This window comes from Scleropages formosus, chromosome 8 (genome assembly GCF_900964775.1).
Source record: "Scleropages formosus chromosome 8, fSclFor1.1, whole genome shotgun sequence".
Classification (NCBI taxonomy): Eukaryota; Metazoa; Chordata; class Actinopteri; order Osteoglossiformes; family Osteoglossidae; genus Scleropages; species Scleropages formosus.
In genome coordinates this window covers 18,993,401-19,007,461 of record NC_041813.1, presented here as the reverse complement: position 1 = coordinate 19,007,461, position 14,061 = coordinate 18,993,401, and the positions used below count along the sequence as shown (strand labels likewise).

Sequence of the window (14,061 nt, the reverse complement as noted above, 5' to 3'; positions counted from 1 at the left end):
CACAAACAAGTAGAAGCAATGTTGTAGAAATAATGTTGTTAAAAGTCTACCAGCATAGTACACTACCGTATCTGCGGTAAAGAGTGTAATACAATAATGCGAAAGTAAGACAGGTAGGCTACAGTAAAATCGGTGAAATACTAAAGCAATTGTGGCATAGTTTACAAATGAAGTAACACCTCCAAAAATAGATCAATGTTACAGACAAAAATAACATGATGTAACAAGAACCTAGGTGGCTAAAACTGTATCGTTATATTTTTTTAAATAATTTCAGAGATAATTTAGTAACACTAAATGCATAGGTTATACAGCGTTCCGTTTACATGATACGTCATTTAAATGTTTAATAAAATCATATTTATAGTGCGTACGTTAACACGGTTCGATACTGAAATGAGAACCGACTGTCCGTTTCTACCGGCGCTTGAAGAGCTCGTTTCCTAATTTGGTAAGACGTTAACAGAGCGCGCCTGGCGATTGGACGAGGCCGCTGTCAGTCAATTTCTACAACCAATGCGTGGGCTGTTGGGGGTTGAAGTTCAGCAGAGTACACATAAACCTTAAATCACTGTGTACGTATTATAAAATCTGCCAAAAGTACTACATTCTATACATTTCAAGGTTTGTAGGAAAATTATCTCAATAAAAGAAAGATGGTACAGTGCTTTTCAGCCGGCTATAATAATTCACAGCAAAAATATGTAAACGAGCATTCTTGCACATATGATAATGATTATCTGGGTTGGTGCTTATTATACTACAGCCAGAGGCAGGACTCAGACCTGCAATTTCTAATTCCAGAAGCAGCAGCCGTAGCCGCTACACCGCCTTCCTTCCCTTGTGTGTGTTTATTTGTTTTATTTTTCAACAGACCTTTCAGTGTGTAAATATAGAAAAGCTCCTTCTTTCTGAGCCTCGCTGTCCATGTGCCCAAACAGTTTCGAACACGTTACGCTTCCGCGAGTCCCATCGACGATCCATCGTCCCCTGCGCACGCCTCCTTGTGACGTCACGTGCCAATCAAGAGAGGCCCAGCCCACTCACTGGAGCTCTTACAGTAAATATTTGTGTTTGCGCGGCCGCCTGCAGCTGATGGTGGATGATTCATAAAGAGAGAGAAAGAGAGGAAGAGAGAGGGGAGGAGAGGAGAGGAGAGGAGAGGAGAGAGAGGAAGAAAACGAGCGGAGGGAGCGACTCCCTGGGGCTGAGCGCCGACACCGATCCCCGAAGCAGCGATCGGTCCCGCGAAGATCATGGACGAACTAAAGCACCAAGTAATGATCAACCAGTTCGTCCTGACAGCTGGATGCGCGGCGGACCAGGCGAAGCAGCTCCTGCAGGCGGCACACTGGCAGTTCGAGGTATATAACGACACGATCAACTTATGAGTGACGACATGTCATGTATGCAGCCTACCTTCTAGTGTCTGCATGCGTGTACTGTTTACATTACATGTGTCACGGGTGGTCTGCGCGTGCCCTGGCGCTGTCTTCACCTCTGCATCATTAATGAATTACCCCCAACATAAGATGAGCCTGTTTTTCCCTTACACGAAAACACAGTGCTCTCGCTGCATATTATGTGTAGTAATTTATGTAATATCCGCAGCATTTCTTGCGACAGTGAAGTATCTGGGTTTTCCGTGAGTACTATAATCCATCTCCATTAATCTACTGCAGTAATGCTCTTATGCAATAATGTCCCCACCGCGAGGACCTGCTACACGCTGTACTTTATAATATTGTATTTAGTCTAAACACACTGCAACATGGACAATTAATGGATATAACATAGCTTTCATACAGCACAAATTATATATATAATCATGTTAGCCAAAATGTAAACGATTGTTAAATACAGTGTACCGTCATGCATCGATTGAAACGTGTTTCTGTGAAATCGGGGTTACGCTTACAGTCTAGTCGTATAAACTTCCGAGAAATTGCGAATTATTAATTAAAGCCGACCTTTCTTTCATTAAACACTTCTTCTTGCCCTTTTTTTGTTGTACAGACTGCGCTCAGTGCCTTTTTTCAGGAGAGCAGCATCCCATACAACCATCATCACCACCAGATGGTGAGTATCACAGCATTATCGTTATTACTATTACTGTTATTTCAGAATGGGGATCCGATCTGTGCACGTGTGCACATGTCGGCCATGTCGGGCACCAGGCTGACATGATGATGATGATCATGATGATGAACAGTAACAGCAACGGTAACAGTTACTAACTCAACTGTACAAGAAAAACAGACACACGGTATCGTCTTCGGCTTCGACCTTTTCCTCCTCTCCGAGAGCAGTGCTTCTGTGGTATTTTTAAGACGTCTTACAACCCTTGGGGGAGGTGCCGGGAACATCGTTTCGAAAGTGAAGTTTGAACCCTCCTTCCCCCCCCCCCCACCGTTGAGAAACACGCCGCGGTCGTTCACTCCACGCGGCATCTGAATTTATTTTAAAGAAAAGTGGTCGAGTGGCTAATAACCCGCTCAGTCCTTACGAGAAGGTCCCCACCCGGTTTTGTGTTTGTGTTGATTTTTGTGGATATAGTTCCTGTTCTGAGCGAAACTCGTTGTTTTATGACGCAATACGAGCGCACAGGGCCGGCGCGACACGTGCGCGGCGCTCGAGCTGCATCCGCGCGCGACTTTTCCGAAGAAGACACAATGTATCGATCGGGTTTCCTATTTAGTTGTGTCTTTTGTCCCATTTCCAAAGAGACAGAGAGACTCCTTTCGTTTCATTCACTATTGGCACGTCTGATACTGATAGATAGATGATAGATAGATAGATAGATAGATAGATAGATAGATAGATAGATATAAGTTTGATCACTATGGCTTGTTAGTGTAGACGCTCTGGTGTCAGTCATCACAGTAATAGTGTTGACAGTTGCGATAAATTTATCTCTACTACTGTGGTCACTTGCTGTTTTCACATACAGACATTTCTTTGTTTTAAAATTAAATTTATTTTCTGGACCTTTGCGTTAATGTAACAAGACAAGGGAGTTATTAAGCATTGCGTTTATTCGTGTGATAAAAATGTGAGTGAGGAGAACAAGAAGGATTGCTTTGGGTTTAGTGTAATAAAGGGAATGTAAAGGCCTCCGATGTGTAAAGCTGGGTCAGTGGGGGTGTTGGCAAAGAGGCGGAATCTAAGAGCCACCGGGGCAGTCGGGGTTTAATTCCACTGACTGAAAGCAGACTGTGTGTAGGGAGGTGGTGGGGGTGTGCGTGTGTATTCGGTGCGTGGACTCCACATATGGGCCGATCCTCCGTGATTAAGTCCTAGAGTAACGGTTTGCTGAGCACAGCAGCCCCTGTGCAGTGCATGTGCACCGCACGCCCGCAGACAGACGCGTACACGGCGCCTCCCCCTGCTATCTCTCAGCCGCACGGCCCTAATCCAATTTGTCGCACGCTCGGCCCGGTTGACACAATTCTTAATGACCGAGTTAGAGGTGCCTGAGCTTGGGCCCCGGGGGACGCAGAGCATGCGGCACACAGGAGAGGAAGTGTCTCAGAAGTCACGCCTGCGGTGTTGTGAAACCTAGACCTATACGGACATCTCCTCGGACTTCCTCTTCCCGTGAAGGCTTTTAATCAATGAATTCCTCTCCCTTACCCGTCTGCAGGTCACAGCTTGTCAATATTTACTTACAGTACAGCGAGGTAAAACCTTGGTTAAACCAGGGTGTAGTTAGGGATGTGTATCACTGAAGGAATACTGCCAGATGGCAGTAACCATGCCATGTGGTAAATCGCCTATCATTCTACACCCTCCCCTTTCTCTCTGTCTCTCTCTCTCTCTCACACACACACACACACACACACACACACACACACACACACACACACAGAGCTTACCTCCTGTTACACCTCCTGGACCATCAAAGCAAGTTAGCTCTTGGAGCGAGGGGGACGCAACGTGTCTCACTGGGCTCCTGTCTGATGGACCAGGGTGCGAGGATCCCAGGCCTGGGTCTAAGCACGTTGTCCAAAGCGTGTGCCTGCAGTCCAAACTGCGGTGTGGGTCGGGAGTCTTGTCAATCAGCATCATTGCCAAAAGCAGACCTTGAGGCCTGAAGTCCTCCACAGAGAGGAGTTATGATGCAGCTAGCTGTGGAGACTTGGCAGGGTGTAGCACGTGTCCGAGAAACCTGGCGTGGAATTGGGCTTCTCTCTGAAGATCTACACTACTGTTTGTTGAGAATGTCACATTGACTTCACTTCATTCTGAGAAGACAGTCGCTAGTGAACACACATTTACCTCTCTGCCATTCTCAGTTATGATATGGACGATGGTGCAGAAGACCACCGTAAGATATGATGAGCTAACTTTAATGGCCAAGTAGGTGCGCACATGTCGCTCCTTCAGACGTATTCAACATACGGAACGACGTAAAAGTGACACAGTGACCATATCGTAACACATTTCAAAGAGGATTCAGTAAATAAATAATATATTAATGTGATCTATACTGTGCACTTCAGAGGTTGATAAGGACATGACTTCAACGGAACTGCACTGCGTGAGGAAAAGTGCCATTGGATTTCATACAAGAGCAATGAACAGATCAGCAGTTTGCTGCTTTTGCTGCTGCGCAGCTGTAGCTGTGCTTCTCAGGGACTGGAACTTGCGCCATAAGCAAGGAGAACGTGCTGGAAGCGGCAGGTCCGTTGAAGCTGTGCAGAAGTGTGTCGTCCTTCTCAAAGGAGGAAGCAGTGAATGGCGGGTAAGGGCACCGTGCTCGGGGTCTGCAGGGCAGACAGAAAAGGAGAAGCTCCCATGACGACAATAGACATGTGGGAACCATGAATGAATGTTAGGCTTGTGACCGGAAGGACACACAGACATCACACTGCTTACTCTAGACATCATAATGGAGAAGCAAGGGCCAAGGGACCAGAGCCAGGATTCTTACCCACAATCCTTGATGCTCAACTCGCCTCATAATCGATCCGATGCTTACAAGACACCATCTGTAAGCAGGGGGCATAGTCATTAGAGCCAACCGAGGAACCCGGGTTCAAATCCTACCTGCTGTAAATCCTTGATCAGGGTACCTGTCCTGAATTGGTAGAAATTACCCTGCTGCATGAATTGGTAAATCAGAGTAACAGTGTACAAAAGCAATATAGTACATCACCTTGGAGAGAGGAGTCAGATAAAAATGGGGGTAATAATAATAATACTTTTCAAATAAAAATGTGGTTGGAGATGCTACACAAAGGTGAGGAGTGAGGGGAAGTAAATAAGGAGGGAATAGCTCAGTTACCACTGAGAATTATGCGCGCACACACACACCTCCCTAAGCAGTCTAAGGTTAAATGAGGTCACTGCCTCTGTTTTGACTAGAGGGGAATCTGTAAAGGAGACCCTGCAGGGTCAATAGCCAGGGGTCAGGGGTTAACCAAGCACATTCAGAGCAGCACTTACCCGGTTTCAGGAGTTAGTCGAAGACTCCGAATATTTAAAAAAAAAAAAAAAAAAAAAAGTCCAAAGTCACATTTTACTTAACTGCACTGACCCCAGCTCCCCTTCCCGCTTGCTCGCTGATCCATGGCTGTCGGGGGACAGATCAGACTGTGTTTGTTCTGGGCTGTTGTGGTCGCTACCCCTCTGTCGCCAAATGATGTGGGAATTGCTGCTCCCACGAGTCACTGGACTGTTTGAACGCTTAACCCAACCAAGCGTTTATCCCCAGGTTCATCCAGGACACGCTGGGATGCGCTGTGTACGCGGAGCCGCTCTGTGCACACACATCTCTGTATTCCCTCGCGGTCCACCAATGTGGTCACAGGCCTATGTGAAGCGGTCGAGGGGCTGCCGGGAGCTATTGCCCCGTAATCTTTCAATGGTAAGGTCACACAGCTCAAGGGGCTCCTCTTCTCTTGCCACCGAGGGCTTTTCTTCCATGTACGTTCTGCAGCCGCCTTCTCCTCTCACCCGTGTTTACGCGTCCCGTTCGACAAACGCCACCAAGACGACGAGACGCTCGGAGTGCGGTCGTGGGTTTTGAAATAAGCAGCTGGACAGCGCAAACTCGGTCGTCCGGCATCAGATCGCAGCTGCACGACAGGATCGAGCGCTGTGAATAAATGTCTGGAAATGTGTGTTGAAAGTGCCAGCGTTCCGGTGACTTCCACACAGACCGTCGAGAACGCCAGAGATAATTGGGTCAGGCCGGACCAATACATCACATGGAAACAGTTCTTCACGGTGTAGAAATCTGCACCCCTGGAAACCATGACTCTCTGTGTGTGTGTGTGTGTGTGTGTGTGGCTGTGGATTTGGAACGCTTGAGTCTTGATGCTAGTCACAGCATGCTGCTTCCCACCAGCTGGGAGGATTCAGCTCAGCACCTCAGCCATCCTGGGGCTTTCCTGAACTCTAAGACTACCCTTCTGAGCAGAGCATCCCCGGTGTGTGCTTTGAGTGTGCGCTTCAAGGTCGCCGCATGTTTTGTTTCACAAACGCCCCTCCCCCCACGGATAGTGCGTTACTCGGAATAGGGGCTCTCCAAACACTGGGGGTTTGCCAGCGGGAGGGAGGACGGGGACCAGATGTGTTTACGCAGCAGAGCTCTCACAGCTGCACCCAACCGGGGGGAAACAAGACGGAGGGAACACAGGAGTCTTCTGTGAGACCCATCAGAGCTCGTGTCCGTGCGGGGTGGGGGAGGTCAGGCTCCACCGGACATGAGCACCACAGATCATACAGTATCCTCCTAGTTACTGTAGTGCTGCTGTTGTCCCAGTTTCCACTATAATTATTGTTATTATTATTATTATTATTTCTTGTATTTGACACTATTATTAAAAGACAAAAATGTTAGCTCTGCACACTAAGCCGCCAGCAGTGATTTACCAGTCTATACGGCTGGGTAATTTTTACTGTATCAGTACAGGGAAAGTACTTTGATGAAGGGTGCCATGGCAGGATGTGACATCTGAACCTAAGTCCTTCGAGCATAAGACCACTGCGACCGCTACCCCCCGCTGCCCGATCACGTTATCCATTTGCTTTGTATAAAGGGAAGGTGGGCGTTGAGGAACAAGGGAAAAAAAACCATCCCCGCGTCAACGGAGCGGCTGTTAATGATCAAGCTGATCCTTGAGCTCTTTCACCCCCAAGTGCACTCTGTGTAACTGTTGGACTGGATCCACAGGCATAGGGCAACATTGTGTAAAGTTGCGTTCTGTTATTTGCGAACAGCAGCGACTTCCCAGCAAGTGAGTCCGGTGGGAAGCGTTTCAGGACAAGTCATCAGGGACCTCCTGTAAACCGGGTGGAACGTATGAATACTTCTGCGGTCATTTGTCATAAAGCCAACTGAAGCATATGGGAGGACAGCGTGCAAAAACTTTAATAAAGAAGGATTTAAAAAGGACGGTAAGAAAGAGGTCTGTCTTACTCCGATAGACTCAGGCATGTGGTCACATGACCATGTACCAGGTGCGAAGCAGCAACACGCAGCGGAACACCTTTAATTATGGGAAATTTACTTGTGGGATTCCTCAAACCCCGGATTATATTACGGATGATGAGTTTAGTGGAAGGAAAGTTAGAGGCATCACCCTGCACTCAAGTCCTAAGGGTGGAATCCCCCTCATGCAGCATTAGCCTTGATCAAGGTCCTTGCCCTGAATCGAGACAGTAAAAATGGCTGCGCAAACGAGTAAATCAGTGTAAGTATCGTAATCACGTAAGACGCTTTGCAGAAAAGTATCACATAAATTAAGTTTTTATTATTATTATTATTATGAGGGGGGCGTGGCGGGTTTGACCAGGTTCTGCTGTCCGGTGGGTCTGGGGTTCGACTCCTGCTTGGGATGCCTTGCGGCGGACTGGCGTCCCACCCTGGGTGTGTCCCCTCCCCCTCCAGCCTTGTGTCCCATGCTGCTGGGTTAGGATCTGGCTCGCCGTGACCCTGCTTGAGACAAGCGGTTGTAGACGTCCGTGGTGGCTCTTTCGGTTAGAGACCCCATCAAGGATGCTGCAGCCGGCTTAGTTAAAACAGCATGTTAACAGGCAATCAGCGCGGGTGTGTCGGGCAGCATGTCCGCTGGCTAAACCCAGGTACGCACCTGTGCCCCGCCCACGGCTCTGCTGGCTCCTGTTGCCAAGCGTATGCCAGCGCACGGATTAGCGCGTGCCTGCCTCAGCATGGCTCCGACCGACAGCCCTACAGCCGTACCATTTATTCCCATTAAAACAGAAAGCAGCCCAATGCGCTGTTCCCCCCCGTTCAAGTCTTTTCATCCTGCAGCATCAAAGTTTAATGTGTCTCTGGTGTAAAATACAGTGTGTTATTTATCTCGCATCCCGCTGTCTGTAATCCGGCGAATGCGAGCTGTTTCGGAGTGCGAAACCAGCAGGGTGACCCCGACTTCCAAATATGCGCAAACCACAAACAGCCATCCGGCGAGCCGCTCCAAACCTCTCGCGCGATTTACAGGCGAAGGAAACGGGGTTTAAAACACGCAAATACGCACGAGACACTCGAAGGGAGCTGCCTTTTAAGAGCTTTCTGCCAACTCTGTTACTCATTACTAGGCCCATCCTAAGGAAACAAAACGTTTCCATAGCGACGTCGCTGCTCCCAGGCCGCACCGCGCCCTTCCGTTTCCACGGAGACTGAGTCGCCAACCTTATTTCATCATCCAAAACCTCTGCCTTTCTAAAGCCAGGCCCAAGCCATCTTCGTGCGAGTGAGGGGTGGACGGCAGGGATAGGTTGGGGGGGGGGACTTCAGCTGAACGAGGACTCATCTCCAGACTTAATCATAAATTAAAGGACGTTCTTTTTTCCAGAGCTCTTTATACAACACATGGAGTAAAATGCCCAAGGGCGGAAGGCTGCGTCCCTCTCCCCGCATCGTGTTCCCCACACGGTACCCTCTTCAATGTTTATTTGCATCGGCTTCCCAGCTCGTTACCCAGAAAGCTGTTCCTCCTGCTGTTAAGTTTGGATTCAACTGCTATTGGCTGCAAACTACGATACCTTTTTTTTTTTTTTTAGCTTGTCATTATTAGAATTTCCACACCAGGAAATAGAGACCTGTCCCCTCAGCTCACATTTCCCCCCCCCATCACCTGCTTTTGTAAGTGCACACTGATAACATGAAACATTAACATGCATATTCTGGGGTGAAACAAGCTTCGGCCAGCTGGCGTGAAGCACGTATTCAGCAATCCATAATGGGAATTGGCCTGCGCCAAGCCTTTGAGTAAAGAGTACTGCCTCACCCACCATTGGACTTTAAAGTGAACTGTGTATAATTACCTTATATTATAGGGCTGGACTGATTATAATGTGTAGTCACAATACGCTTTGGGGTGCTCTGGAGGAATGCTACTGTTGTCTTTATTGTTCATCTTCAGGTGCAAAACAGTTGTCTTCTTTTAACAGAAGCCACCTTACAGGCGGCATGGCGGCACAGCGAGTAGCGCAGCTGTCTCACAGCGCCTGGGCGGTGCGAGAGGACATGGTTTCGATCCCCGCTCAGTCTGTGTGGAGTTTGCATGTTCTCCCCGTGTCTGCGTGGGTTTCCTCTGGGTGCTCTGGTTTCCTCCCACAGTCCAAAGACATGCTGTTCAGGTTCCCCCATAGTGTGAGTGACACAGAGAGAATGTGTTCCACTGATGTATGGATGAGTGACCCAATGTAAGTAGTGTATTTAGCAGTGTAAGTCACCACGGTGAATAAGCGTGTGTGGACTGGTAGCACTACATAGAGTTCACTGGAAGTTGCTTTGGAGAAAAGCATCTGCTATATAAATAAATGCAATAAAGATGTAATGAAATCTTCCCTGTATAAACTGGCATACTCTGACTTCATGAGCCAGCACTACCCTGTTTACAAGATTTAAAACAATTACACAAATTTTAGGGTCGGACAGGGAACAAGAACTAGAAGGTCCCGATGCTAACCCTGAGGAGAAGCTCTATTCTCCCCATGAAGGACAGGTTTCCTTTATTTTTTGCTAAGCCCACATTTTTTGGGTTCTCTGGTTAAGTTCGTGGTCTCAGCCAAGTGTGCGATGTGGGGGTCAGGGGGGTAGTAGGAAGGGGTCAGGGGATTCACACAGGGCATGTAGATTCTCAGTAACACAGTCTGCAGCTATGTATAGTGGGAGTCCAGATGGTCCATTATGTTCTCCTCACACTAACACACACACACACACACACTGAGACCGCTTGTCCCGAGCACACCACAGGGGTCATGGTGAGACGGAGCCTAACCCGGCAACACACGGCGCGAGGCTGGAGGGGGAGGGGACACACCCAGGACGGGACGCCGACACCCCAAGCGGGACTCGAACCCCAGACCCGCTAGAGAGCGGGACCTGGCCAAACCCGCTGTGCCACCGCACTCCCCCTCACGCTAACAGCCAAGGCAAAAAGAGCTGACGCAGCACCTATATTTATATATAGCTAGAGTGTTCTGTGTGTGCCTCCATGCAAATGAATATGTGCAGTAACTCATACCTTTTCCTTCCCTCTTTTTATGTAACACATTGTGGGAGCCCGATCCGAGAACTTCCCTTGCAGGGTCACGTTCCTGCATATGAAAAATGAACGTGGGGCCATTTCCTCTGCATTGTTCCCTATACGATTCCATTGTGCCCTCAAATAACACGGTTAATCGCTAATATGAAGGTGCTGAATTCTGCGCGCGTGACGGGGGGGCTGCTGCTGGAGGTGAAGCCTGAGCAAAACCCTGTGGCAGGGAAGGTAGCCCTGGATGGGGAGGGCTTGTCCTTTCCTATGCTTTCCAGAAACGCCGTTTCTGTGGAAGGGTGCGCGGCTGTGCCGTGTTGAGGGTTTGTGCAGTAGCGCTGATTTTAGCCCACAGGGTCTGTCACTAATGAAAACAACCCAAATTCACCAAAAGATGGTCCCCGGAGGTCGTGTCCTTGCTGGATTTCGCGGATTAATGTTGTTAACGGCTTCTCGGAAAATCCTATAAGAATCTGCGACGTTATGCTTTGGGTCCACAGTAAGAAGAAGGTACAATAAGTCCACCTGAGCTGCTCCTTGAAGAGTGAGCACAAATAGATGGGGTGCTGCACCGGAATGCGGGCATATGCTGATGGGTACTGTAATACTGTGTGTACACTAACACGGCCGTTTCCTGCCCGCTCCCCCCATACCGGCAGATGTGCACTCCGGCCAACACTCCGGCGACACCGCCCAACTTCCCCGACGCGCTCACCATGTTCTCCCGTCTCAAGGCCTCTGAGGGATTTGGCAGCGGCGGTGCTCCCGTTGCCGTGGCCACTTCCTCACCCCCCCAAGGCAGCTGGGCTGCGAGCCCCCCCGGCGCAGCTCAGCAGGGACTGTGGACCCCTCCGCTACCGATGACGACGACGACGACGACTCCTGGCTGGCCCGCCGCCGTCACCCAGCAGGCTTCGAACGAACAGAAGGCCGGAGTGGCCGTGGAGGCCGAGAGATGAGGGCGCGGTCCCGGAGAGACGCCCGCCCAGCGACGCGGACAATCGGCCCAGGAGGGGACATCAGTACACCGCTAAGGACGAGTAGCAAAGGATCATCAGTAGCGCTCAGAGCCTCCGTTTCCTGCCACGTCCACGCAACCCGGCGCGCTTGGATTCCGAGCCCGCGGTACAGCCGTTACCTCTGCGGTCCTGGGACTTTTTGCAGCCAATCAGGGATTGTCCACACAGGGTGACACAGAAACCATACACCTGTCTGCTCTCATATCCTCTGTCAGTCTATTCGTAACACGCAATAGGCGTTCCTTCTTTTAACGGTCAGCGGTGAGGGCGTATGCATTTTTTAACGGTGTTTTTTAATTATTTTTCAGGAAAGAGCCACACGTTGTTTTTCTTATATGGGCGGGGATACAAAGTACTGCGTAAAACTACTGTTAGAAATGTTCGTACGTGAATTTGTCCCTCCGCATCGCGCGTACAGATGTTTACCACCTTTTCGTGACAAACACACGCGAAGTCGGCGTTGCATTGATGTTGCTGCTGGCAAGAAAAAAAAAAAAGAAATCTAGATTTTAATGATGTGTTAGAATATTTAATTATTATGACTTATTACTATGACTTACATTCTTTGCTCCTTAATTTCTAAGGGGAATGAGCAAGATGGAATTTAATGGAGATACATGGACAAAGGCGACACCCCAGATTTAACGCACAACTTTGGGGTGCTTCGTTAAAAAGGATAAAAAAAAGGGAGGAAACATCTATAATTTGATACTTTTGTTTGTGTTCAATCCTGCGCCGTCTCCTTATCCTAAATGTATGTAAAAAATGTATTCTTGTATGTATTTTTTTTCCTCCTTGTATAACTGTATTGATACTGTTCCCACAATATTTGTGGAATACCTTATAATTAACTTATCATTTTTTTGTGTTCTAAATAAATACGGAACATGGAACAGCCGTGTGAGCTTCGCCCTCAGTCTGACCTCCTGCTGCAAACTACAACAGGTACGTTGAGGAACGGAGGAATATAAAATGCTGTCGCCGATGCAGGCACACTTTACCAGAAGCACGGGGTTCGGGATCATCCAGGAAGGGTGGCCCCTGGGATCAAACGGCGTGACACGGCCCGTTTAGGGAAAGGGAATCGTGTTTTCCGACGGCAACCTGCAGAACAAGGCCCACAGACGAAGAACCGTAGACAAAGACGCAGGATTACGGACTCGCAGCTTCTCTGTCCGATACCACGTTTCTGGTCCACGTCCCTCAAGTTGCTGCCTGCGGAAGTGACGTTCAAATAGCAAATGCATGGATAATTATAGCAGATGGTGTTGGTCTCATATACGTAGCTGTGAGGAGATCAGGAGAGAAGTGGGCATCGAAAGGAATGGCTTTGAGGCCCTTCTTGAATGTGGGAGGGATTCAGCAGCTGTGAAGGACAAAAGAAGTTCATTCATATCGGTGAAAATTGGAAAACTGATTGACTTTAAATCGCGGGCATCCTGTGACTGAGACCCCCGAGTGGCCGGAAGCGGAGGAGCGTGGTGTCCTCACCAAGGTTGTATGTATTGACCTTTGACAAAGTATTCAACGGATTTTGAGCGGGACATGAGTGTACTTCGGCCTCCGATGTTTTCGCCCTGGGTTGGGCATTGCAGTGCCCGTGGAATGCATTTCCCCACATATACAGACGGACGCGCGCTCAAACAAAATGATCTGTCGGTCAGGCAAAGCGAGACTGGTGGTTTAACCGTACGGTCTGAACGGTCTCATCTCGGGGTATGAGCCAAGCACAGCAGAGCTGAGCCTAGGACAGATCGAGTTCTGTGTGGGCGTGAGAGTAACAGTAGCGTGAGCGTGTCTGTGGCATAAGGGGCGGATGAATGCAACCAGTGACCGAGCCCTGCCTGTTTGAAGCCCACGTAAACACGAACAAAGACTATACCCAGAATGCACTGGGCCAAACAAACGGCAAGGATGACGGGTGGATCGTACCTTTCTTCGGCGCGTCCTCGCTTCACCCCCTTGCCCGCCGGCCTCTCCCGACACGCTCTCTCTCTACGTTTCTGTGTTTTCTGGGTGTGTCGCCTTGGCAACCGTAGCAGTGAACACAGCCAGACGAACTCACGGCACCCCCCTGTCCGTCTATCCAGGTGCCACTGGCTGACCGGGCTATCAGGCATAGCTAGCGCCCCGAGGGAAACCGGAGGTGCAGTTAGTGTGCATTCGTAACGGATCTTGGATGTAGTGAGAACTCGGCCCCAGTTACTTTTCTGTTCACATTTATTAATTTACCCTTTTCTCTATAGTAACCTACAAAGTGATTTACCCTTTTTGTACAGCTGGGTAATATTTACTGTATCAATCCAGGGTAAGTACTGTGATCAAGAGTATATCAGGAGCAGGAGATGGGACTCAAACCTCAGTTCTTTGAGCGCAAGGTGAGAACCCTAAACACCACCTGCTGTCCCAGTTTATGTGAATTTTGCTTTAATTAAATTAATCGAACTGATTAATTAAATCTCTCGGGATTACCTTTCCAGTTTCTGCCTTGTCCCCACTCCTGTTTGTGGATTTCATGGACAGGATAT

The 14,061-nt window shown here is 48.9% G+C and overlaps 1 protein-coding gene across 2 annotated transcripts; it reads left to right on the top strand.

Annotated features, from left to right (window-relative positions):
* The first annotated feature begins 1,043 nt into the window (after window positions 1-1,043).
* Window positions 1,044-12,784, top strand: LOC108937404 (UBA-like domain-containing protein 1). 2 transcript variants are annotated; one of them, XM_029254252.1, is made up of 3 exons: window positions 1,044-1,364; window positions 2,017-2,079; window positions 11,249-12,784. In XM_029254252.1, exons 1-3 carry the CDS (start codon window positions 1,257-1,259, stop codon window positions 11,471-11,473), a joined length of 396 nt encoding a protein of 131 aa, XP_029110085.1. In that variant the 5' UTR covers window positions 1,044-1,256; the 3' UTR covers window positions 11,474-12,784. The 2 variants fall into 2 exon arrangements, with proteins under 2 accessions (XP_029110085.1, XP_029110084.1); XM_029254251.1 differs by having other exon boundaries at window positions 11,174-12,780.
* Window positions 12,785-14,061: the final 1,277 nt, after the last annotated feature.

Bases quoted from the DNA above. Each gene is read 5' to 3' on its own strand.
- LOC108937404 (XM_029254251.1), top strand. From the start codon at position 1,257: ATGGACGAACTAAAGCACCAAGTAATGATCAACCAGTTCGTCCTGACA. The intron at 1,365-2,016 runs GTATATAACGAC...TTTGTTGTACAG, and splicing joins CGGCACACTGGCAGTTCGAG to ACTGCGCTCAGTGCCTTTTT. The intron at 2,080-11,173 runs GTGAGTATCACA...CCATACCGGCAG, and splicing joins ACCATCATCACCACCAGATG to ATGTGCACTCCGGCCAACAC.